Source organism: Neoarius graeffei, chromosome 24 (genome assembly GCF_027579695.1).
Source record: "Neoarius graeffei isolate fNeoGra1 chromosome 24, fNeoGra1.pri, whole genome shotgun sequence".
In the NCBI taxonomy this organism is placed as follows: domain Eukaryota; kingdom Metazoa; phylum Chordata; class Actinopteri; order Siluriformes; family Ariidae; genus Neoarius; species Neoarius graeffei.
The window spans coordinates 3,498,615-3,525,030 of NC_083592.1; the positions used below are offsets into that span (position 1 = coordinate 3,498,615).

The window sequence follows — 26,416 nt, forward strand, 5'->3', positions numbered from 1 at the left end:
GATTGCGGGTATCGCGCATATTTTTTAAAATTCCCGCACCTTTAACGATTCTAATGTGAGAGATTTCTGCACACATTACTGCATTGCCTGGCAACGTCAATCTAATAATGGATCAGTGTGAATGCGCGACTACCTTCTGTTCTCAAGGTTACTTGAATTGAACCCTCCTTTTACTGACTGACCCCCCTCTTATCTCCCCCCGTAGCCTACTCAGAACACACACAGCAGCACAGACAGGTCACTCACACAGACAGCGCGCGCACTAGGGCTGCTCGATATTGGAAAAAATCAATATCACGATTTTTTCAGTAAATATTGATATCGCGATTTTTAAAACGATATTTATACACCTTTTTTTAAAGCCCCGATCATCAACACCTGAGGCACCGGGCCACATTTTTATAGTACAGGCCTCATAGGCTACCTGTCAACCCTTCCCGTTGTACCCTGAAACGCCTTTTACTTAAACTATTTACTGTGCAAGCGCGTACTTTGCATAGGTCCTATAGCCTGCACAAGGCTCACGTTCTCCTCACTCAACATTTCCAATCAGAGGATGGAGCCAGCGCTGGTATTACCAGTGATTACTGCGTAACGTCCACACTGGCTCGTAGCCAGCCAAGGATAAAATCTCTCTCTCACACACACACACTACAACGTAAGCTTGCGTGTTGTTAAGACACCAACATTAAACACGCGCACACACACGGACTGGCCATTGGGAGTAGCGGAAGTTTTCCCGGTGGGCCGGTGGTTCAGTGTGGGCCGGCGGAGGAAAAAAAAAAAACAGTTGCATGCTGGCCTTTAATATGATAAGCAATGTTAACAGTTTCTTTAAGAAACTATTAACATTGCTTATCATTAATATGATAAGCAATGTTAATAGTTTCTTAAAGAAACTGTTAACATTGCTTATCATATTAAAGGCCAGCGCGCAACTGTAATAAACAATGTTAACAGTTTCTTAAAGAAACTGTTAACATTGCTTATCATATTAAAGGCCAGCATGCAACTGTTTTTTTTTTTTTCTCCGCTGGCCCACACTGAACCACTGGCCCACCGGGAAAACTCCCGCTACTCCCAATGGCCAGTCCGTGTGTGAACACGCACAATATAGAGACAAGTTCTTAATTATTAACATACATGAAAATAGCTCAGCGGCATGTAAACATTCCCTGAAAGTGTAGGTGGCACTGCGGCTAGATGCTACGTGAAATGGCACAAGGCAAACACCATGCGTCGCTCAGTCAACAGACAAAATCCACGAACCCACTAGTCCTCCTACTACTGTGGGTTAGTGTTCTGTGGCCAAAAACGCCCTATGCACAGTCATTCCAAAACATCCCCACTAGTTGCAGGTTATGTCTCAAATACAGATATGCGTTGTGGATTAAGCGATCTATTTTCAAGCATCAGGCTTCTCTTCCTTCATCTTCCAAATGTGGACTCCGCTATCTTTTTGGCATGTCAGCATTGAAATACCATTTGCAGAGAAATTTCACTCGCCATTAAGAAAAATAAAAGCAACACATGATTAGGGCTACATGATTAGCAGGGGGACACCGTTTTAAGCGCACGGAATTTTAAAAACAATGTAATTACATCTGAGTCCGTCTACATCGCGCAATAAACCCGTCCTTAGCAGAACCTACTTCAAAGCATGATGCTAGCTGCAGATGCACAAGTCAAAATCAAATGAACCCAAGTAAACATGCCGCGGCGGGCAACATTAATAACCAAATTGCCTTACCTTAAAACGCTGCCTTGACCACAGGACGACTCGCAATTATTCCACTTAAATCCACACGGTTTAACACATCTAACACAGCTAGCAAGCTGGATATGTGCTAATATTGTTGTGCTTGTTTTCTTCCGTAGATGCCATTTTTACATTACCCAGTCCCACATCCAAAAATATGACGTAAATATATGTTAATTGTATTATTATAACTATTAGCAAGCAAATCAAACAACATATTAACAAATCAATATATCAAATCACCCGACACGTATGAAAACAGAAGAACTGATTTTTTACTGTTGCGGAGATATCGCGGGAGTAGAATGGATGACGTATACAAGGCTACGGTGTGCCTTAGGGGACAGAAGGGTTCGTTTTACCTTACAAATGACAAAAAAATCGTTTCATATCGATATTATGAATTTTGATATCGTTTGACACCAATATCAATATCGTGATAAAAATGCGATATATTGCACAGCTCTAGCGCGCACGCTTCCTCTCTCGGACTTTCGCTGTAAAACACATGGACCGCTGGCTAAAACGCACAAGTGCAGTGGCAGAAGTTTCCCCTGCTAAGAGGAAAACTCCTGAATCCGATGGTGGTAATAGCAGTGTGAGTGATACCGTTGAGAATACTGCTGAGAATACACAGGACGAGACAGCTAACGTTAAAGGGCTGATGACACGAACATGACTCTATGCAATTTCTTAAATAAACTATACAACATGGCAAACATGTTAGATTTCTGTTATAATTACGTGAAAAGAAGCTGTTGTTACACGAATATCCAACTTTTAATTGCACAGCACAAGAAAACTGGGTCCGTGGCTCGCGGCCATGTTGTGACATCAGCGGAAGAACACGCTGCGGTTCACTGGCTGTTCTACTCAATGGAAATGGCGCATGAAAACGCCGGTGAACTCTCTAGTGCTAGCTCTTCCTCTTCTGGGAGTCTAGAATTGTGTTGTGAGTGGGATAGATCGGAAGAATCAAGTGATGACGAACACGGGTGCATCCAACTGTACAGGTTTGAACCTGTTACTGTGCAATCTGAGAGCGACTCCGACCCCGAGATGGACAGCGGACAGGCAGACAGCCCAGCATTGAACACCACAAGGTTGGATAACAAGGATTGGTAGGTCAACCCGTAATTGTTCAAAATGTTATGGAATCAATATTTTAATATTGTGTATTGTTGTCTTGCATGTGTAAACACTGCTTATATCATGTAAGCCGTATGCTACACTGAATACATAGTTCCTAATGGAGCATGCAAACGGCTAACATAATAAGCTTACGACTATGCCTGATCTGTGATACATTTAGGATAATATTGGCAGGCACGTCTTCTAGTTTATGGCTTCTTAGTTTTATCCTTGAATGAAGCAAAATATTTGATAACCTACATCAGCGTAAGCAAATGACAATCTGTAGCCTACTTGTCTGGCTAAGTTAGCTTTCCCTCAGTGTTTGCTTTGAGAAACAAGCTTTCACAAGCAAATACATGACTGATATCACGCCGACTTTATGATTACATTTATGATTATCATGAATGTGTACTCTATGATGTGTACTCTATGAGCGCTCTGGAGCGAGTCACTTCCAAGAAGGCCGCGCAGACCGCATGGTTACTATTTTTAGCATCATGTCGGAGCACTCTATAGCTCTACCTACCTTTATCTTATGTTGTTTCTCAACACATGTTCTGACAGGAGGACTGTCTTTGGAGGAGTCGCCTTGTCCCAGGCAACTGCTGGATCCGGCATAGCTACTAGTAGACCCCCTCCGGAATACTGTAGGCACTGCTGATGGTAGCAACACACGTTTGTGCTGAACTGAACACCCAAGAGATTCCTTTAAGCTGGGAAGGGTGTCAAAACAATCCAAATCGAAGTGTTCAGAGCACAGGACGGATGTTGGTAAGGGCTCCCACTTGTCACGAGTGCGCCTGACTTGCTTCACCCACTTCGCATGCAGCTCGGGATCTTTGGGAAACTTCAATAAACTTACCCCATCCTTATGGGTTTTGGAGCAAAAGCCGGCAACACAACGCAAAGGCATAATAACATTATATATATATATATATATATATATATATATATATATGTATCATAAAAATACTAATAATGATAAACTGAACACCTGTCGCATCAACAACAAACTGGTAAGTGAGGAGGAAGGTTCTTTCGCTGACGTCATATAGCTCCTCCTCCTCAATCGTCTCCTGGGTGCTGCAGCCCCGTCAAATTTGCCCAAATAGCCGCATTTTTTATCATAACTTGTAAAATAGGCGCCTTCGTGAATTAATATATGGATCATCTGGAATTACTTTTTATGTTATAAAACATCGCCAAAGATGTCAAAAACGTGTCATCAGCACTTTAACGTCGACGTTGCGAAGGGGATTAGATCAGAGCATGGCTATAAGAAAAAAGTATTTACAAGGAAAAGCAAAGGACACTGATGCTGACAAAAGGGAGGACCACTAGGAGAAAGAGTAGGAAAGACTACATCCTGCACTCAGCAAAGATGAATTGTTCAGTGTTGAGAACAATTTGATTTTTTTTTAATTAAAGATGGCATATGACGCAGGAGACAGGGCTATATGGTATAAGAGAATCCTCACAAGTCAACAAAGACTGTTGTCATGTTAACATTCTGTATGTGGACTGAAACAAAGTTTGTAAATTCATTCAGTGTTAAGAACAGTTTGATAGCGTTTTCTTATTTTAATTGTAGACATTAAACAGAGGACAGGGATGATCAGATCAGACATGAGAATAGAAAAATGATATAAAAGTTGATAAAAAAAGATGATATAAAAATGTTACAAAAAGAAAAAGCAAAGGTCACTGATTAAAGAGATGGCCACTAAAAGAAGAGACAAATAACACAAACATAGTTAAGAGAATCCTGAAAAGTCAGCACACTGGTTTAAGTTAGATTTTAAGTTAGACTTGTTGTGTCAATAAATTCATTGAGTGCTATTAAGAACAGACTGATTTTTTTCTTTTTTTTATAATTAAACAAAGCAGTGACACTTAAAGAATAGTGCAAGAAGATGAGGAAGAAGCAGCTGTGTAAAGCAACACTAAGGAGGTTGTAAAATTAGCTTAACTAAAAGGCACACAATAGAGCCCTGCACTCCCGCGGGAGTCCCGCGGGACCCGACGCAAAGCAGTGCGGCGTGGGACAAATTTTGAAAGCTCATTGCGGGCACGGGTGGGAGGGGGAGTGCACAATGCGGGCGCGGGCGGGAGAGGTGATAAGCTGCAGTTCCGCTAACTAAATACGTGTTTAAAATAAAATTTATAAATTATTAATTTATGTCTATCATATATAATTTGTGCTGGATATTTTATTTGGCATTAATAAAAACATTTTAAGATGCCTGAATTTGCGGATGTGGTCTAATCTCGCGTACGTTTCCGATTCCTTTCCGCTCTTCCGTGTTTGAGATCTCCGATCATGGCAGAAGAGCAGAGCTCCTCTAGTGAAGCTCACAGTGCTTCAGAAGTAAGTGCTGCTTTAAAAAGAGGTACATTTACCGTTAAAAAGTCAAGAGTATTAGTCCTCAGTATTAAAAAGTATTTAAAAAGTATTAAAAAAAGCATTAAAAAGTATTAACTAGTATTAAAAAGGACTGTGTATCGCACAGATTGTTCAATTTAAAGCTAGAAATAGACAGTGTATAATCTGAGGAGCTGGTTGTGGTTGCGCAGCACTTCATATGAGAGGAGAATGAAATCGCGGTTGGAATCCTAACGCCACAGACTCGGAAGTGGGAGTGCGAGTGCGCAAAGCGAGAGCTGTCAATCAAAGCGAGAGCTGTCAATCATGAGCGCATGCAACGCTCAACTTGGAATGTGTCAGCAGAATGTCAGAGTCTAAACAATAAACTTACAATAAATGAAGGATCGGTCAGTGGAGAGCTCGGCTAAGCTCAGCATGTTTAATTCCCCAAGCCAATGACAGGAACTTTCGTGAGAAATAACGCGAACGTCTGCATCATGCGGGATTTGCGGACGGGAGCGGGACAAAATATGGCAGGCGCGGGCGCGAGCGGGACTGAAAATCATAATTCTTTGCGGGAGCGGGACTGCACAATGCGGGAGCGGGACTGAAAATTCTGTCCCGCGCAGACCTCTAGCACACAACCTTCTAAACTCTTCCTAGAGCCTTACTCGCACTGCTAGAAAAAGGCTATTGGTGTTTGATGGCATAATACAGTCAGCAATGTCATGCTGTAAAGGATCTCTTTCATTTTGTGGTGGTTTTCTACCCTCCACCCGAAACTGAACAGTGCATATCTTAGACGGCTGGTGGGAATAATACTTGCATTTATCCACCCGGCCTTTGTCTGACAATGCTATCCAAATTTGGAGATATCAAAATGAAAAGTCTACTAAAAAGGATCCCTCAAAAGGTTACATACTGTAGAGATCTTCAATCTGAGTAGTGGCAGAAGGTAAGACCTAAGCTATTTAAGCCCACAAGTAGCGTTCCCCACAAACTGTGTAAATCCCCCCCAAACTGTGTAAATCCCCCCCATTTGAGCCCCCCCCATTCTGAAAAATGAAATTCAGGCCCTGCCTTTCGTGTCCATCTTCGATGTTTTGATTTATAACCAACGCCCCCGAGTTTTGAAGCTTCTTATTGGTTGACCGCAAATTACGTCTTCCAATAGCATCGGACCTTACATATAAAATGATCCATTTCCAAGTTGCGCTGATAATGTCGGCAATTCTCGCTCATTAGTGAACAATAGGGTGTTCACACGGCACATATTTGCATCGATGCTGCACCGATGTATTTTGTTGCGATATATCTTACACCGGTATAAATTTTGTGGAGCGTTCACACGTCACAACCCTGCTTACTAGAGAGAAGCGTGTTAGCACCGGTGCAGCCCCACTTGCGGTCACACGGCAGTTTTTGTGACCATGCTATACGATAGCAATAATGCGGAAATGAAATATGCGCATGCGTGAAAATGTACTTCCTTTTTCTGCCTTGTTTGTGATTGATATCGAAAAACCATGGTTTATACTTCTCCAGACAAACTTTCTATGTTGTGGTCTATCAGACACCATAAAAGGGTAAAAGAGAGAAAGGAAAGGTTGCGCAAGTACAAGAGAGCACGAAAACAACGCATTCTACAATTCATTCGGCAATAAATCGACGACTTCCTGTCGTTCATGGCCATGTGGACGGTTGTCATGGCAACACCAAGCGCCGGGAAAACAACGTGGATGAAGACACGCAGTTCTGTTTGGTGGGAGAGAATTGTTAACGGATCGTTTACTCATTCAGACTGGATATCAAACTTCAGAATGAGCAAGGAAGCATTCGGATATTTGTGCGCTAAGCTTCGTCCATCCCTCTCACGTGTAACGACTGTATTTATTTATTTTATTTTGTTTATTTGGCCATAAACGTACAATAAAAAACGGTACAGGTGTGGCAGGGATGAAAATAAAATAAATAAAAATAAAATAAATAAAAATTGTGCGCTAAGCTTCGTCCATCCCTCTCACGTGTAACGACTGTCATGCGAGTGCCGATCAGCGTTGAAAAACGGGTCGCAATCTAGCCTGGGCCCGCCCATCCTAAGCGTGACGCAACACGAGGGCCTGTTATGAGCTTAGTCTGGCCAGGCAACGGGGGTGTCGTGGCTCAGATGGCTAAGGCACCATACCATAAATCTGGGGACCCGGGTTCGATTCCGGCCCGAGGTCATTTCCCGATCCCTCCCCGTCTCTCTCCCACTCATTTCCTGTCTCTCAAGCTATCTCCAGCTCTTCCAAGCTCCGGAAAAATTGGGAGCCAATCAACTTTGAGCATCTCCAACGGCCCTGGGTAGAGGCGTGTTCAAGGCAGTGACGTAGAAGAACTGCGACCGGAAGCCATAGATTGTTTACAGAATCATGCTGTATTGAAAGCATTCAACGGGAAGTTCTCATTGAAAACGGAGCAAAGAGCAGCCAATAAAAGGTATTTATTGAAAGGAAGGACGTTTTCGCCTTGCTCCCGACCGGCTTCGGTAAGAGTTTAATCTACCAGTTAGCCCCGCTGGTAGCCAAATCAATGGGGCTCAGCGAGAATCCTATCGTCGCGTCACATACGTCAGAGGAAAGAGTGATGTGATTGGTTTAAGCTTCGTCACAGCCTTTTCTGGCTTCGACCAGTAGCAAACTGAGGCATTTCAGGGAGGCGGGTCAACCACGGGCTCTGGGAAACGGTTGGGCTGAATATCTTTGCCAGACCAATAGCTCGCAGAGCTTTGAAGTCTCGTTAGCCAGACTAGTCGCGATCACCCTATGGAAACTGGCTACCAATGCGTGCTATAGAACGATAGGACATCTTTTCGGTGTTGCTAAAAACACAGTCTGTGTCATCGTTCACCAGACTTGTTCTGCCATTGTTTCGGAAATGAGCCAAGATTTTATTAAATGGCCTGTTGGTGAACTGATGATTGAAAATGTCCGAAATTTTGAACAGCGCTGGGGCTTTCCTCAAGTTCTGGGTGCGATCGATGGTACACATATTCCTATTATTCGACCACACGATTGTCATACTGACTACTACAACAGAAAAGGATTTTATTCTGTTATTATGCAAGCAGTTGTTGATAGCAGCTATAGATTTATAGACATTTTTATTGGCTGGCCAGGTAGTGTATGTGACGCACGAGTTTTTGCAAACTCGCCTCTATATCAAAACATATTATCTGGCTCATTGTTTTGGGGAGATAAACGGGATATTAGTGGAGTGTCAGTACCGTTAGTGCTGTTGGGTGATGCAGCATATCCCTTATCAACGTGGCTTATGAAGCCTTTTTCAGACAATGGTAGACTGACACAATCTCAAAAATAATTCAACTATAAACAGAGCAAGGCACGGATGGTTGTAGAAAATGCATTTGGCAGGTTAAAAGGTCGATGGAGGATTCTGCTCAGAACACAGGAAACACACCTGGAGAACCTCAATAACATTGTTGCAGCATGTTGTATTCTGCATAACTTGTGCGAGAAATGGGGAGAAAATTTTGACAACGAATGGATGGTGGCAAGTTGTGAAATTGACAATGATACGAGAGATGAAACGAGAGACGACCAAAGACCATGTGACACTGCAGCAGTCATACGATAGGCCCTACTAGTGCATTTAACAAATTAATGCCTTAATTGTATTGATGTAATTACTAGTAATGTGTATTCAATAAGCTACAAAATATTATGTATTACTGATTTTACAAAACAGAAAAAGTATTGCTACACTAAATAAAATTTTTATTTTCTGAAAAACGCATATGATATTTGTTTCTTTTATCCATGAAACTTTAAAACACACACACACACACTATATATATATATATATATATATATATATATATATATATATATATATATATATATATATTAGTGCTGTCAAGCGATTAAAATATTTAATCGCGATTAATGTCGCGACTGTCATAGTTAACTCGCGATTAATCGCAATTTAATCGCACATTTTTGTCATATGAAAAACCATTGTAATTCTCTTATCAGCATAAAAAAGTGAATGGGCTTGCTCACCGTTCGAACTACAGGGGTACTCGGGGGATCCGAGATCCCTTGAAACAGACACGAGATCCCTTGAAAACATGATTTGGGAAATGTTGGGGGGGTCTCTAAAATATTGGCAAAATGATGTTTATTGACATAGCAATCGTGTGTAACGGGAAGCATTTGCATATCCGAAGTGAGCGCGCGATGGAGATCCGCGCTCTGAGACAAGCGCAAGCACCCCCAAGGGAAAATAAGGGACCCCCCGAAAATATCGGCATAGTTCGAACACTGGTTGTACCAATGTTTTTTTTTTTATTGCAGAGCATAACACGTCTTGTCACAGCCACTGCAAAGTCGGGCTGGAGCCGCCGATGGGAAAACGAAACTTAAGCTGAGCACCGTGGCTCTTCGGGGGAGGGCAGAGGACTCTGGCTGTGTGGGGCGTGGCATCATGTCACAGAGCATTAATCTCGCGATAAAAAAATTATCGCCGTTAAAATTGAGTCAAGTTAACGCGTTAATAACGCGACATTTTTGACAGCACTAATATATATATATATATATATATATATATATATATATATATATATATATATATTTGATATGTTTTATCCGTGAAACTTTAAACACACACAATATATATATATAGTGTGTTAAAGTATATATGTGTGTATGTTAAAGTTTATAAAGTTTATTTATATATATATCAAAATACTTGTGATTTGGCACTCGAATACAAAATTTAATTTGGCACAGAAATCTTCAAAACATCTACACATTCATATACTATGTGAATTCTAAAATAATATTAATTACATTTTATCACTTTCAAATACGAACACATATTGATTTGAAAATCTTGAAAAAATACTGCCATTTTAAATATATATTTTAAATATACATTTTAAATATATATTTTTTATTATTTTCAGACAATGGCATATTTTTATGTTTTTATCCTTAAAACTACAAACATGCTATAACTTGAAAAATATGATAAGAAAATGCTTATAACTTGGCACTTGAATTTGGCACAAAAATCTTCAAAACTTTGTGAATTGTAAAATAACTATATTAGAGTCTAATTACATTTTAGCACTTTCAGATACTATTCATGTAAACATTACACACTAATAACATAACCTTTGAACCGAATCTCTACATGAAAATTACAAAAGAAAATACAAATTTGGCACACACACACACACAAATATATATATATATATATATATATATATATATATATATATATATATATATATATATATATATATATAATGGCAACAGGGTCTACATATCTTGGTACACGGGAGGGTCTAAAATATCAATGCACTCATGACTGGATGATTCAGTGACTGCTCGTAGCCACCTGCACCGGTACCAGCACGACTGCCAGGGTTTTGCAGTTGGAGAAGCATGGACATCATGCGAATCTGGTGTTCCTGATCTTCTCTCCTCCTCCGGGCATCTGCTTCCCTCTCTTCCCTTCGTCTCTTCTCTTCTGCCTCTCTCTCCTCTTTCCTTTTCTGTTCCTCCCATGCCATTTCTTCCCTCCATCTCTTCATTTCCATCTCTTGTTCTAGAGCCATCTTTTTATTTTCATTATCAATGAAGAGCTGAAATAATAATAAACTTATTTTAAGAACTACTTTTATAAAATAACATCATAAATGATAAATCATTTTTAAAATCACTATATATATATATATATATATATATATATATATATATATATATGTGTGTGTGTGTGTGTGTGTGTACCTTCATATTTGCTTTCTGGCTGTCCGCAAACATTTCGAATGTTTCCTTCATATATTTTTTGAATTGATCAGCTTTTGTTTTCCTTCTTTTGGTTGGTTTTGGGTTTGAAGTAGGCCTATTCCCCAGGCTGATATCACCACTGCTTTCTTCATCATGACCGCTGTCCTCACCTTCTTCACTGGCGCTTATATCGTCTACCGATGCTGCACTCGTACTGGGAGCGGGGGCGCACGCCGGGGCATTGCCCATGTCGCTGGTCCCCTCGTCACTATCGACCGGGGTTGGACTCTGTGGCTCTGGCAGCATGCTCGGGCCGGGGGACGGCGAGTTGGAAGTGCCAAGGCCAACGAGGTGATGCGGTACACTGGCTGGACGGTGCCTGAGGATATCATGTAGTCGATCATAAAATTTGCATGTTTTCCTCCCCATACCAGATTTGTTGTTATTATTGGTCACTTTTTTATAATCTTGCTTTAGACTTTTAATTTTTTGGCGGCACTGATCGCCGGTGCGGTTGAATCCTTCTGCCCTTATTTTCTCACCTATTTTTTGGAATACCGCTTTATTTCGCCGGGATCCTTCTAGTTGGGCTTGGGTGGCCCCATCAGCCCAAATAGTTATCAGTGCTGACGTTTCATCGTCGCCCCAGTTCACTCCTCTGTGCTCGTTTCTTATCTCACGTGTTGAGATAAGGATTTTCTTCCTTTTAACTACATTATGACAACCCGCTATATTCCATGAAACTATTTTACACACTGTCATAAAGCCATATAACCCATATTATAGCACAAGCCCAAATAAATACATTCTGTTTAACCCATAATATCACAGTACACCATTTTTGATATAACCCAGAGGTCAATATAGATTCAACAATGCAAAATAGTAGGCACATCAATAATAAAACAAAAAAGACAAAAACCGTTGGGTAGAACTAAACCCAACATAACAAATGTTCAGCAAGTCTGTAGCACTCATTGGTCCCATTTGGCCACCCTCCTCACTCGTTCCTCCCCACCCCCTGTCTATATAGGCTATCTTTATCAAAACAAAAACACTGTAGAGATATTCAAACGTCGTCAGTTAGCAGCTCTAATAATAATAAACCCTGAAAATAATTTCCCTGTAACGTTTCCAAGCCCATAGGCTATACATTTTCCCCATAAAGAATAAGTAAGGTTATCCCATTAGGCTAATAAGCGAGCAACAAGGAAGATATGTGAATCAACTATTACCTGTCATTATTATAAGTTATCAGATTAAGCAGTGTTAACCAGTATCCTCAGTTTCTGAAGGCACCTGATCTCGGTTATCCTCCACTTCGATTGGCGAGAGTCCGCTGATGAATTGTTTTGCCTCTGCAGGACTGGAGAACTCGTGTTGTTCGTTGTTCATGGAGAAGGACATGATGGCGGGAAAGCGCAGCGCATAGAGAATCTTGCACTGTTGCAGCAAGGTGCGCACCCCGTCAAACTTCTTGCATTTCTCTAGGACCTCTGGCGCATAGTCCTGAAACAGGCGCACTCTCATGCCTCTCCAGACAATCTTCTTCTTCTTTCCAGCTGCCGCCATAACCCGCGTCTTGGCTTTATCCCTTAAAAAGCAGACGATGATGTGTCTAGGTCTCGGATCCTCCTCGTTGGATTTAGGGCCCACGCGATGAATTCTATCGATTTCAAACCAAGCATCTTCCGCTTCAATTTGCAACGCCTCAGACAGCAGGGTTTTCGCACAACCCTCTATTGTCAGAGCCCTCTGTCCCCTCTTTGACACCAGAGATTCTAACGTTTTGACGTCGGGAAAAGCCCTCTAGAGCCATCAGTTTTTCTTGCAGGCGGCGGTTCTGTTTCTCCAACTCTCTCCTGGTTGAGCTCGCTTTGTTCTCCTCGTTCTCCAGGCGGGAAATTCTCGTTTCTGCTTCGTCCATCCTACCACCAAGAGTTGTCACCGTTTCATTAAGACTCTCAATACCACCTTTCACTACAGTCATATCGTTAGCTAACTGCTCAAGAATAGATCTTATGGCAGTCAGTTCACCAGCAACATTGTCCTTCAATGGATTTTTAGATTCAGCAGGTGGCTCCGCCATCTTCAATGAAGTTGTAGCCAACGAAGTTTGTGTAGGTCAAATAGCACTGAACTCAGGCCAAATAGCACTGCCAATAGCACTGAACTCAGCTGGATTGGGACCAAAGTTTTAGCAGATCATTATAGACTTGCAATTTTCTCTCAGCCAACATTGAGGAAAACAGTTGATAAGATGTCGCAGACTGACCTAGTTACCTCTGCAAAGCCAAAACAATCATCTATGCAAGTCTTCACCAAGGACACACAGCCATCTGGGGCAGACTGCCAAGAACCATCTGGGGCAGACTGCCAAGGACATCAACAATCACACGGAGAATGTGAGCATGCGATTTTATCATGCGATTCCATCCAGATTGAGGACCTGGCTAAAGATAATCATGTCAAGGCTGCATTATCTACATCTCGACCCCATGCAAGCATCACAGAGACTATCAGGGAGACAGTCACCACAGAGACAGTCATGGAGACACTTACAAAGACCTCACCAAAGTCTCGCTTTTCTAAGTTCATTGTACCATCTTCGTCTCCACCCTGCATGGATTTCCCAAATAGTATGCAAAAACTGCTGCCAATGGCTACACTCTTTTTTTCCAGCCCAAATCTGTTGCGACAAGCAGTGTACCCAGTTCATCAAAAATTAACGAACAGACTGAACTGTGTTCGCCCAGGACTTTCAGCTGGCTACCAATCTTTTTCATCATCTAATGCCGCTTTTCCACTACAAACGCGGCTGAGCTGTGCCGTGCCGAGTCGAGCTGAGTCGGGCTGAGCGGGGCTGTTGGAGTTGCATTTCGACTACAACCGCGCTGAACCGTGCTGGCTGGAAGTGGGTGGACACATTGGGTGGAGTTAGCGAAAGTGGGTGGACGTCATGTGATGTCGTTAAGCAGCGCAAACAGTGACATCAGTGACAGTGGCAGAACAAGTCAGAGCTGGGCCGGGGGTGGGGCAAATGACCGGGCCCTTTATTAAAGCTTATCATAACATCATTTTAGGCTACAAAATGTCCGCAACTGCGGTGTTTACCAATTTCAACACTACCGGGTGCAACTATGTTATTTAGTACATCAAGTCCTTCAAACGAACATGTAACTCAGAAACAAAAAACATTAGGATACTGTACATGGCTCATAATAAAACATCAATAGCCTATACTGCGCACATTATTTGAAGGGCATACGAATGAGCGCTCAGAGGTTGCAACGGTGACAGGAAGAGTCAGAAATAAAAGGAGGGCGGTGCAAACCTCACTGAATGCACTGTGTTTACCAATTTCAACACTACGGGGTGCAACTATGTTATTTTGTACATTAAGTCCTTCAAACGAACATGTAACTCAGAAACAAAAAAACATTAGGCGACATACTGTACATGGCTCATAATAAAACATAAATAGCCTACTGCGCGCATTATTTGAAGGGCATACGACGAGCCTTGCGCTCCGCGAACTCGTCCACGATGCTCTGTATGTCACTGATTCAGTGATCTTTTCAGCGGTAGTCTCACGACCCGAATAGTAAACAATAAACATGGAGGACATGGAGTCGTTAGTGTTGCTGGTCTTGGTGCTGTGGCTTGTTGTCACCGACAACGCCAACAGATACTGGCAAGAGCGTATAGATGAGGCGAGGCGCATAAGCCTTCAGAAATTCTCGTAATTCGTAATTATTCTTCTTCCGGGTTTGCGGTGTTTACAGATCCCAGCGCGCTCGCGGGGCGTGTGAGGACACTCCTCCTCACCAATCAGTGCACAGGGGAGTGTCTGCTCACGCCCCCAGCCTCACTCGGCACGGCTTGGCTCGCTTCAGCCCCACTCCAAAACGGTGCGAGTTTTAGGGGCTAAGCAGGGCTGAAGCGAGCTGAGTCGTGCTGGTTTTTGGTAGTCGAAACGCGAGCCGTGTCGGGCTGAAGTGAGCTGAAGTGAGCTGAAGTGAGCTGAAAAAGGGTAGTGGAAAAGGGCCATTTAAGATACATGACATCTCCAATCTTTCCACCCTCAAACCAAATGGAACATACAGAAAGTCTAGTATGATGTGCTGGGGGTCCCTGCATTGGGTGTAGTTTTGAAAACAAGCTGGGACCCAGTATGCCTATGTCATTCTCTATTCCTGTGTTGATAAGAAATAGAAAAAATAGAGCATATTTAACCCAGGGGGTAAACCAGTCTAGTCTCCTTCCTGTTTCAAAACAATATCAGAATGCCCAAGCGGATATTACTTCTAGACTTTCTGTAAAGCTAGCTCTTCTGAACATTAGATCACTTTCAAACAAGTCATTTTTAATTAATGATCTTATCTGTAATCACAATCTTGATTTTTTGCTTCTAACTGAAACTTGGCTGGATCAAGCAAATAGTGCTACCACCCTTATTGAAGCAACTCCCCAAATTTTAATTTTATGAATGTTACCCGACAGGGGAAAGGTGGAGGGATCGCAAATATATTCAAAGTCTCTTTTCAATGTAAACAATCCTCACTTGGTGATTTTACATCCTTTGAACACTTATGTGCACTTGTTACATGCTCTCCTAACATATTATTATTAACTATTTATAGGCCTCCGAGACATTCAGCCAAAGTCTTTCTGGAAGAGTTTGGTGAACTGTTGTCAGTCATTTGCTTAGAGTTTGACTGTCTGATTATATCTGGGGCTTTTAACTTGCATGTAGATAATCCTGAAAACACTTATGCCAGAGAACTACTTGCACTTATTGACAACTTCAACCTAGTACAACATGTACAGGGGCCGACCCACTCTCGTGGTCATACCCTTGACCTCGTCATCACAAAGGGTCTTACTGTTTCTACTACTGTTGTTGACCTGGCCTTATCTGATCATTTCTGTGTTTTCTCTGATGTTTCTATGTCTCCTCACATTCAGAACAGCTCAACGACTATGGGTAGGAGAGTCATAAACGACAACACGTGTTCTTTTTGAGCAAGCTCTCTCACGGATCTCAACCAAAATGTCAGACTCTGTAGATGATTTACTGGAAATTTTTAATTTAAATATGACCCAAATTATGGATGATATTGCTCCATTCAAAATTAAAAGAGTCAATGATAAGCAGAAAGCACCATGGAAGCAGTACCCAGCTGTTAAACTGCTAAAGAGAGAATGTAGAAAGACTGAAAGAAAATGGCGCAAATCTAAACTTCACATCCATTATCAAATCCATAAAGAGATGCTTTGTAAATATAATTATGTAATTCGTAAAGCAAGACAGTCTTTCTTCTCCAACATCATCAGCAGGAATATGAACAATGCCCGTGCGCTATTTTCAACAGTAGAGAAGCTAACTAATGCCCCACCACAATTAGCACCTGAACTTCTCTCAGTTAATAAATGCAATGAGTTTGCATCCTTCTTCAAAGGTAAAATTGATAAAATACGGCAGAATATTGCTCATAATATATCTCAGTTGCAAATAATTGAAAAACTGCAATCACCAGTGACACAGACAGATAACTTTAACACAATGTCAGAATTTTGTTTAATTGATTATGAGACTCTTGAAAAAACTGTACAAAATCTCAGTTCTTCAACATCTGAATTGGACATTCTGCCCACCAACTTTTTTAAGTCTGTTCTTCATCTTATAATTACAGATGTGCTTCAAATCATAAATACATCCCTAGAGACTGGCATTGTTCCTGTGTCCCTGAAAAAAGCCGTTGTAAAGCCCCTACTTAAAAAGAATAACCTGGATGCTTCAGTATTAAACAACTACAGGCCAATATCAAATCTACCATTCATCGGGAAAATCCTTGAAAAAATTGTCTTCAATCAATTAACTGCCTTCTTGATATCAAACAGCTGTTTTGATAACTTTCAGTCAGGATTTCGTGCCAATCATAGCACTGAAACAGCGCTGATTAAAGTTATAAATGACATGCGTCTTAATACTGATGCAGGCAAAACATCGGTCCTGGTATTACTGGACCTCAGTGCAGCTTTTGATACTGTTGGTCACAACATACTTCTATATCGACTTGAACACTGGGTTGGGTTGACTGATAAAGTTATCAATTGGTTAAAATCATACTTAAAAGATAGAAGCTTCTTTGTTACCATGGGAAATTGTTCCTCAACATCAATGTCCTTGACCTGTGGTGTCCCCCAGGGGTCGATTCTTGGACCATTACTATTCAACCTTTATATGCTCCCATTTGGGCAAATTATCAAGAACAATTCAATTTTGTATCACTGCTATGCAGATGACACCCAAATTTATTTTGCTCTATCACCTAATGATTATGCCCCCCTTGAATGTCTCTACCAGTGTATCGATCAAATCAACAACTGGATGTCACAAAATTTTCTTCAGCTGAACACAGATAAAACAGAAGTAATTCTATTTGGGGAAAAAAGATGAAAGACTCAGGATTACCACTATTCTTGACACAAAGGGGATTAAAACAAAAGAAATGGTTAAAAATCTTGGTGTTTTCATTGACAGCGAGCTAAACTTTGACAGTCACATGAAAGCAATCACTAAAACAGCATTTTATCACCTAAAAAACATTTCCAAATTAAGAGGACTTATGTCAAAAAATGATCTGGAAAAACTTATACATGCCTTCATTTCTAGTAGGGTTGATTACTGCAATGGCCTTTTCACAGGCCTGCCAAAAAAGACCATCAAATGACTTCAGCTGGTTCAAAATGCAGCAGCTAGGGTTCTCACACGAACAAAAAGAACAGAGCACATTACTCCAATTCTAAGGTCCCTTCACTGGCTTCCAGTAAGCTACAGAATTGACTTTAAAGCATTGCTGCTGGTGTACAAATCTCTAAATGGTACAGGGCCCAATTACCTCTCTGATATGTTGCAGCGGCCTAACCCAATCAGATCTACCAGATCGCAGCAGAAAAATTTACTGTTAAAACCTGTTATTAAAACAAAGTATGGTGAAGCAGCTTTTAGCTACTATGCAGTACAGCTATGGAACCAACTGCCAGAGGACATAAAAAATGCTCCTGCTGTTGGCAGCTTTAAATCTAGGTTAAAGACCAAGCTGTTTTCAGATGCTTTCTGCTAAATTATTAATATTGTCATCTCTACATGTTTTAAACTCTTTACTTTTATAGTCTCTGCATGTTTTAAATTTTACTTAACTTTTATTCTATTTTATTCTGCTGTTTTTTTAATTGAACTTTTATTTAATTTTATTATTTTATTTCTACTATTGTTTAATTCTATATTATTTTTCTTCCCCATTTATTTTATGTAATTTTATTTTCTATTGCTTACTGTTTTGCTTTTACTTCTATAAAGCACATTGAACTGCCACTGTGTATGAAATGTGCTATATAAATAAACTTGCCTTGCCTAGGTTTCCCTCCAGAAGCAGTAGGCTGATTCCATGTAAAATAGTGACTTTTTTGACTCATCACACTGCAGTAAAGCTACCTAAATCAATATATTGTAAAATTATCGACGTTACATGAATATTAACGAGGGTTTGAGGAATTCCGAGCTCCGCTCTGGTTTAGGCCAGTGGTTTTCAAAGTGGGGGCTGCGGCCCCCTGGGGGGCCGCCAGGGGGCCTCAGAAAGTTGGAGGGACGATAACAAAAAAATTGCGAAAAAAATATATTTTTAAAATAATTATTATTAAATATATTGTAATTAGTTTTTAATCAGGGCGGCACGGTGGTGTAGTGGTTAGCGCTGTCGCCTCACAGCAAGAAGGTCCGGGTTCGAGCCCCGTGGCCGGCGAGGGCCTTTCTGTGCGGAGTTTGCATGTTCTCCCCGTGTCCGCGTGGGTTTCCTCCGGGTGCTCCGGTTTCCCCCACAGTCCAAAGACATGCAGGTTAGGTTAACTGGTGACTCTAAATTGAGCGTAGGTGTGAATGTGAGTGTGAATGGTTGTCTGTGTCTATGTGTCAGCCCTGTGATGACCTGGCGACTTGTCCACGGTGTACCCCGCCTTTCGCCCGTAGTCAGCTGGGATAGGCTCCAGCTTGCCTGCAACCCTGTAGAAGGATAAAGCGGCTAGAGATAATGAGATGAGATATCGAAACGTTGTTTGCCATGCTCATCTCTCCAATTGCCTGTGACGTTGCGGTTTGCGCCATTTATCAAGCTGCTTTGCTCCTCAAGCTAGCGTATTGTAGAGGAAATACTATTTTGTAAAGCACTAAGAACTACTGGGAAAGACATTTTTCAAGTTTTGGACGATTACATCAAGTCTAACGGATTGGACTGGACCCGTTGTGTGTGGGGGTGTTCGGACGGAGCCGCGGCAATGACCGGGAAGATCAGTGGAGTGACCGCGCTCATTAAGCAGAAGGCCCCGCATGTAGTGGCCACACACTGCATGCTCCATCGTGATAGCCTGGCTAACGCGACAAAGCTCTCTGAGCTATTGGTCTGGCCAAGATATTAAGCCCAACTGTTTCCCAGAGCCCGTGGTTGACCCGCCTCCCTGAAATGCCTCAGTTTGCTACTGGTCGAAGCCAGAAAAGGCTGTGACGAAGCTTAAACCAATCACATCGCTCTTTCCTCTGACGTATGTGATGCGACGGGGCTAACTGGTAGATTAAACTCTTACCGAAGCCGGTCGGGAGCAAGGCGAAAACGTCCTTCCTTTCAATAAATACCTCCAGGGCTGCTCTTTGCTCCGTTTTCAATGAGAACTTCCCGTTGAATGCTTTCAATACAGCATCTATGCGTAATAGATGCGGAAGCGTGAATGAAGCGCTTCCGGCATAGATTCTGTAAACAATCTATGGCTTCCGGTCGCAGTTCTACTACGTCACTGCCTTGAACACGCCTCTACCCAGGGCCGTTGGAGATGCTCAAAGTTGATTGGTTCCCGATTTTTCGGGAGCTTGGAAGAGCTGTAGATAGCTTGCCTGGCCAGACTTGCAACAGGCCCTCGTGTTGCGTCACGCTTAGGATGGGCGGGCCCAGGCTACCATCGCGAGGCACTGGTCGCAAAAAGGATGGATAACGAGTTGAATCGGGTACTACAAGAGGTTATACAAGTAGTGAATTTTATTAAAGCCCATCCCATGAAACACAGACTGTTTACCCTGCTTTGTAATGAGATGGGCGCTCATTTTGAGGGGCTGTTGCTTCACTCGGACGTGCGCTGGCTGTCACAGGGCGCAGTTTTGAACCGTGTCTATGAGCTGTGGAGGGAGGTTGCAGAGTTCCTCTCATCTGAAAAGCATCAGCTGGCAGATCGGTTCACCGATGCAACCTGGATCCGCAAACTTGCATACATGTCAGACATTTTCCAGCATCTAAACGTACTGAATCAAAGCATGCAAGGACGTGACACATACATACTCCAGGTGCAAGACAAAGTGCGTGCTTTTTCCAAAAAGATCATGCTGTGGTCAAACAAGCTCCAGGAGGGAGTTACAGAAATGTTCCCACTACGTACTTCACCAGGAGCTGCTGTCATGTGATGATTTGGGCTCCGTCTCTCCATTGATCCAGTCCCACCTGGAGCACCTCCAAGGAGATTTCAAAGACTATTTCCCTGACCTCGAAAACACACATTTAAACTGGGTTAGGAACCCCTTTGCCCCCGGGGTCAGTTCAGGTCTGGACTTAAAGTCACAGGAGGAGCTGATTGAGATGACAAACTCAGGGGATTTAAAAATGGACTTTGAGGCTCTTCCCCTGTCTAACTACTGGCTACATGTAAGAAAGGACGATCCCAGCTTGGCTGACAGGGCACTGAAATGCCTTCTCCCTTTTGCAACAACCTACTTGTGTGAGTCTGGCTTTTCAACTTTAAAGGCACTCAAAACCAAACATAGAGCACGTCTACATGTGGACAATGACATGCGTATGGCACTGACGGAGATTAAGCCCAGGGTTGACAAACTATGTAAGAGCCACCAAGCCCATCCTTCCCACTAGTGTAAACCATCTGTCACTCCCAGACACACCCACACCCACACACACACACAATTGAGAATGGTTTGATTTCTTTTGTGCTGTTCTTATCAACAGTTTGTTGAAAAGTTTATTGTTCAGTGCGAAAATATTTGTGTTGAAAACATGTGCGTTAATAATATTCTTATGCTAAACAAATGTAACAGTTATTGAATATTGAATAAAAGTAAGAGAAAACATTCTAAAAGTTGATGTTTCTTTACATATTTTGTAGCATTGTCTGTGGGTTTGCAAAGGGGGTCCCCGGCCAGAAGCTAATGCTGTTTGGGGGGCCTTGGCATGGAAAAGTTTGGGAACCCCTGGTTTAGACAGCCATCCTGGGCGGGTGTACCACGTGACTCCCCTGTCGATGTTGATTTCAAAAGTAACTCACTAAATTACACAGGGAAAATAATAATCATCATCATCATCATCATCATCAGGGGGGCGGCACGGTGGTGTAGTGGTTAGCACTGTCGCCTCACAACAAGAAGGTCCGGGTTCGAGCCCCGTGGCCGGTGAGGGCCTTTCTGTGTGGAGTTTGCATGTTCTCCCCGTGTCTGCGTGGGTTTCCCCCACAGTCCAAAGACATGCAGGTTAGGTTAACTGGTGACTCTAAATTGACCGTAGGTGTGAATGTGAGTGTGAATGGTTGTCTGTGTCTATTGCCGCTTTTCCACTACCAACGCGGCTGAGTCGGGCTGAGCCGTGCCGTGCTGAGTCGAGCTGAGTGGGGCTGTTGGAGTTGCATTTCGACTACAACCGCGCTGAACCGTGCTGGCTGGAAGTGGGTGGACACATTGGGTGGAGTTAGCGAAAGTGGGTGGACGTCGCGTGATGTCGTTAAGCGGCACAAACAGTGACATCAGTGACCTTTTAAGCGGTAGTCTCACAACCCGGATAGTAAACAATAAACATGGAGGACATGGAGTCGTTAGTGTTGCTGGTCTTGGTGCTGTGGCTTGTTGTCACCGACAACACCAACAGATACTGGCAAGAGCGTATAGATGAGGCGAGGCGCATAAGGCTTCAGAAATTCTCGTAATTCGTAATTCTTCTTCTTCCGGGTTTATGGTGTTTACAGATCCCAGCGCGCTCGCGGGGCGTGTGTGGGCGTGTGAGAACACTCCTCCTCACCAATCAGTGCACAGGGGAGTGTCTCCTCACACCCCTAGCCCCACTCGGCTCGCTTTGGCTCGCTTCAGCCCCACTCCAAAACGGTGCGAGTTTTGGGTGCTAAGCAGGGCTGAAGCGAGCTGAGTCGTGCTGCTCGGAGATAGTCGAAACGCGAGCCGTGTCGGGCTGAAGTGAGCTGAAAAAGGGTAGTGGAAAAGGGCCATATGTGTCAGCCCTGTGATGACCTGGCGACTTGTCCAGGGTGTACCCCGCCTTTCGCCCGTAGTCAGCTGGGATAGGCTCCAGCTTGCCTGCGACCCTGTAGAACAGGATAAAGCGGCTACAGATAATGAGATGAGATACATCTATTCACTGAGTTATCTCCTCACTTGATATTTAGAATAGTTTGCATCTAGTATTTCTCATCTCATCATCTGCATGTCTTTGGACTGTGGGGGAAACCGGAGCACCCGGAGGAAACCCACGCGGACACGGGGAGAACATGCAAACTCTGCACAGAAAGGCCCTCGCCGGCCACGGGGCTTGAACCCGGGCCTTCTTGCTGTGAGGCGATAGTGCTAACCACTGCATTCTAGTAGTGCACTATGCATCTAGTATTTATACAAAAATAACTTATTTATTCACCATCAGTTTAGCTCTAATCCACTTTTTAATTCATTGGCAAATGTAAGTGTGATATGAACTAATAATTGTGTTTTATTTAATGTGTAATGGAGGTTTTGTGCCTCTTTAGTGAAAGTTTCTGTTTAGGAACTGAATTTGTTCCACAGTTTCAGGGTTCAGCTGCTTTCTTCCTTTCTTTTTAAAATTCTTTCCCCTGCGCTCATAAATATTTGCTCCTATCCCACTGATGAGGTTTTGTTCTTTCACTTCAAGTTCACTGCTGAAAAGAACCACTGCACAAGAGTGTAAGAGGAATATCTCAGGATTTCAGTGGGAACATTTCTCCAGTGAAGTTTCTTGAGAGGAGTGAAAACAGGAATCCGAGTCCCTGAGGGACAACTGTGAGTTTTTCCTGAACCTGTGATTCTCTCTCACCGGCTGAGATCAGATCAGCCGAGTCCCAGGATTTACACCATGACTGAAGAGCTTTAATAACTTTACAGGGCACAGAAATCTTACACACAGCTTTCCACTTAGTTCTCATGGTGCTGAGGAAAAGCATTATGATGTCATTACTGGTTTATGGGTCACTTCCTGTCTGCAGCGTGAGGCCTGGATATATCTCACCAGGTGAAGCGGAGAAGTTCACACACTGATTCATGATCTAAAGCCTATTAGATGTTATTTACAGTAAACTGAGATGATTATAGCTCAACTATAATTCTAGCTCCGAACTTCCATAAAATCAGAAATAGAAATCAGGTGATAAAGTGTAATGAATTAACACTAACACCAGGTGGCGCTTTAACAAATGTATCTGAAACCCAGCTTTCCACAGACAGATGAGTGTTGAGTGAAACTTTGTGGATGTGGAGCAGCAGAAACATCTAATAAACACCAGGTTTACAGAGTCAGGGGCTGAGAAATGCCTTTCACACAGAGTCAGGAGTGAAGTCACGTGACCAGAAGGCTGTTTAGTGATTAGTCACAGTGTGCTCTGGGGCTGACTGTTAATCACGTGACTTTCTGTCACTGAGCCTCTGAGAGTGAAACGAAAGTAAAATAAACACATCTGGATGACGTCATGGAAGAGTGAGATTTCTGGAGTGTTCAGGGGAAATCCTCCGGCTTGGGAACAGACAGCAGGCGACTTTTCTGTTTCAGAGGGGTTTTGTGACAGAGTGTCGATGCAGCTGGTCATGAAGATCCTGAACACACACTGAATTTAGAGATCAACACCAGAGTTGAGTGAAAAAGGACATGTGCAGGAAACACAGCACAATAATTCATCAACCTTTTAATATCCAGCAGTGTGACTGTAACGGCTCGGTGCAGATTTTAACAAAAACACACACAATATTCTCATTTCTCTCTTCTTTATTACGCTTCAGCTGCAACTTCTAAACAGAATTCACCAGCTTCACTTCAGAACATTTTCAAGCTGAATTATTGGCACAGAACTCTGCAGTCTGATGTGTGGAGATGACGAGAGTAAATACAGAACGGACACTGAGATCACGGGCTTTAAAAGAAGAGAGTTATAAATAAAACTCAGCGCTCAGAGTGAAGAAAATACACTTTATTATTCACTCAGAGTTCCACAGACAGAACAGAGGGATTGTGGGAGAGATTCGGGTCGTACAGATGCGTCAGCGTGTTGAACGGATTGGTTTTTGCTTTAAATGGAGTTAAATAATCAATAATGGAATCAGTGCCATGTCATTTAGCTGCTTTGGGTTTTCCACTTGTGGAGAAAATAAAAGCTTTGAGCGCTGATCATCCAGCATGAACTCCTGCTTCTGCTGCGTCACTCCTCATCTTTTACACTTTAGTCAAATCTGTTCAACACGCATCACATCTGGAGCTTCACACACTTCCTGTCTGAGACGCACAAATCAGCTCCACAAACAGCTGCTGAGGAAAATCGCACTGGATTAAAAGGTTAAAGACGGAAATCAAACCTGTCGTGTCCTGACGTTATGACGGGATTAAATTCTGCAGTAAATCAGGGGATAAATGAACAGAGGAAAGAAGCTCATACACACACACACACACACTCACACACACATCTAACCCAAACACAAATTATGAGAATTTACACCGAAAAAACCCGAACAATCTAATAATCCCATTTTACAGCAATAACAGGTTCACAATAAAAAGCCATAAAATAAAAATCCCACACCGAGAGCAGATTACCCACTGGAGTAACGTGCGTGCGTGTGTGTGTGTGTATGTATATATGTGTGTGTGTGTGTGTGTGTGTGTGTGTGTTCCTCATCTCCATCTCCTCTCCCCTAGAAAAACACACAGACAGAAACAGGATCAGCTCTGATCTGAGATTTAATGTGAGCTCAGGCTTTTCTGCTGGATTTTCACTCCACACACACATTTTTATTCCATATTACACTGTAAACATCATCATGTCTTTAGGGGTGTTCACATGGCAACTTTTACTCCGGTGTAGCACCGGGGCTGCCCCGGTAGAGCGTTCACATGGTACAAAGTTATAGCGGTGTCGCCCCTGAAAGCTGCTTAAACTGGTGCAAATCTAACCCTGCTCGGGAGGTGGTTTAAGAAATTTACTCCGGAGTAAATGCCAGTTTGCGGGGCAGCACCGATATAAAATGGGACGTCTGAACGCTACGGGGTAGACTTGCTACGCGTGAGGAGAGCTGATTACATACAGGCATTGCATAATTTGCATCCTGTATTTTGTGCTTCCAAAATGGCGAATATCAACAACAACAGAACTGCGCGTCTTCATCCACGTTGTTTTCCCGGCGCTTGGTGATGCCATGACAACCGGGAAAAGGAAGTACATTTTCATGCATGCGCATATTTCATTTCCGCATTATTACTATCGTATAGCACGGTCGCAAAAACTGCCGTGTGAACGCAAGTGGGGCTGCACCGGTGCTAACACGCTTCTCTCTAGTAAGCAGGGTTGTGACGTGTGAACGCTCCACAAAATTTACACCGGTGTAAGATATATCGCAACAAAATACATCGGTGCAGCATCGATGCAAATATGTGCCGTGTGAACACCGCTATACTCTCTCACTCCAGCAGGAAGACACACAGCCACAGTTTAAGAGTTGTTGGAGGAAGAATCTCCTTCAGAGGCTGTAAAACATTCAAATCCGTCACAAAGTGAACTAAACACTGCTAATAAATAATGTAGTGGTTTTAAACATCATTTATGGATCATAAAGGTTCACTTACAGGGTTTGGAGGGAACAGGTCCGAATCCTGAAACACAGATGATGGACAGACAGTTATTATAAAATCTCAGTGCTGTGTTTGGCTTCATGAGATAATGAGTTCATATCAGTTTATTGTCTCGTCTAATTTATTAATGAAGATTAAAAATATGCAAAATATTCATCAAATCCTCTCAGAATATGAGAGTGTAAATCTGTTCTCTGAAAACTTCACATCTGCCTCCTTCCTCCTCTCACCAGAGAACATTGCCTTCTTCAAGAAGACAACAGCAGCGACAACAGTGATGAGAGCGACGAGAGCCATAAGGACACCAATGATGATAGCAATCCATCCTCCACCTGTTAAATGAACACAGAGTCTTTAGTCTCTGCTGCAGCAGTAAATCAGCTTTCACTCTGTAAATCTGGAGTTT

The 26,416-nt window shown here is 42.6% G+C and overlaps 1 protein-coding gene across 4 annotated transcripts in view; it reads right to left on the reverse strand.

Annotated features, from left to right (window-relative positions):
- Positions 1-24,343: 24,343 nt before the first annotated feature.
- LOC132872766 (H-2 class I histocompatibility antigen, Q9 alpha chain-like) overlaps positions 24,344-26,416 on the reverse strand; it is a 70,107-nt gene continuing 68,034 nt past the window's right edge. For 2 of the 4 annotated variants that reach the window (XM_060907834.1, XM_060907831.1), the window contains 3 exons: positions 26,241-26,342; positions 26,005-26,031; positions 25,105-25,905 (listed from right to left, as the gene is read on the reverse strand). In XM_060907834.1, coding sequence (XP_060763817.1) covers positions 25,871-25,905; positions 26,005-26,031; positions 26,241-26,342 — 164 coding nt within the window. In that variant the 3' untranslated portion in view covers positions 25,105-25,870. Of the gene's footprint in view, positions 25,077-25,104; positions 25,906-26,004; positions 26,032-26,240; positions 26,343-26,416 lie in introns of those variants that run through there. The other 2 variants (XM_060907833.1, XM_060907832.1) reach the window with 2 other exon arrangements.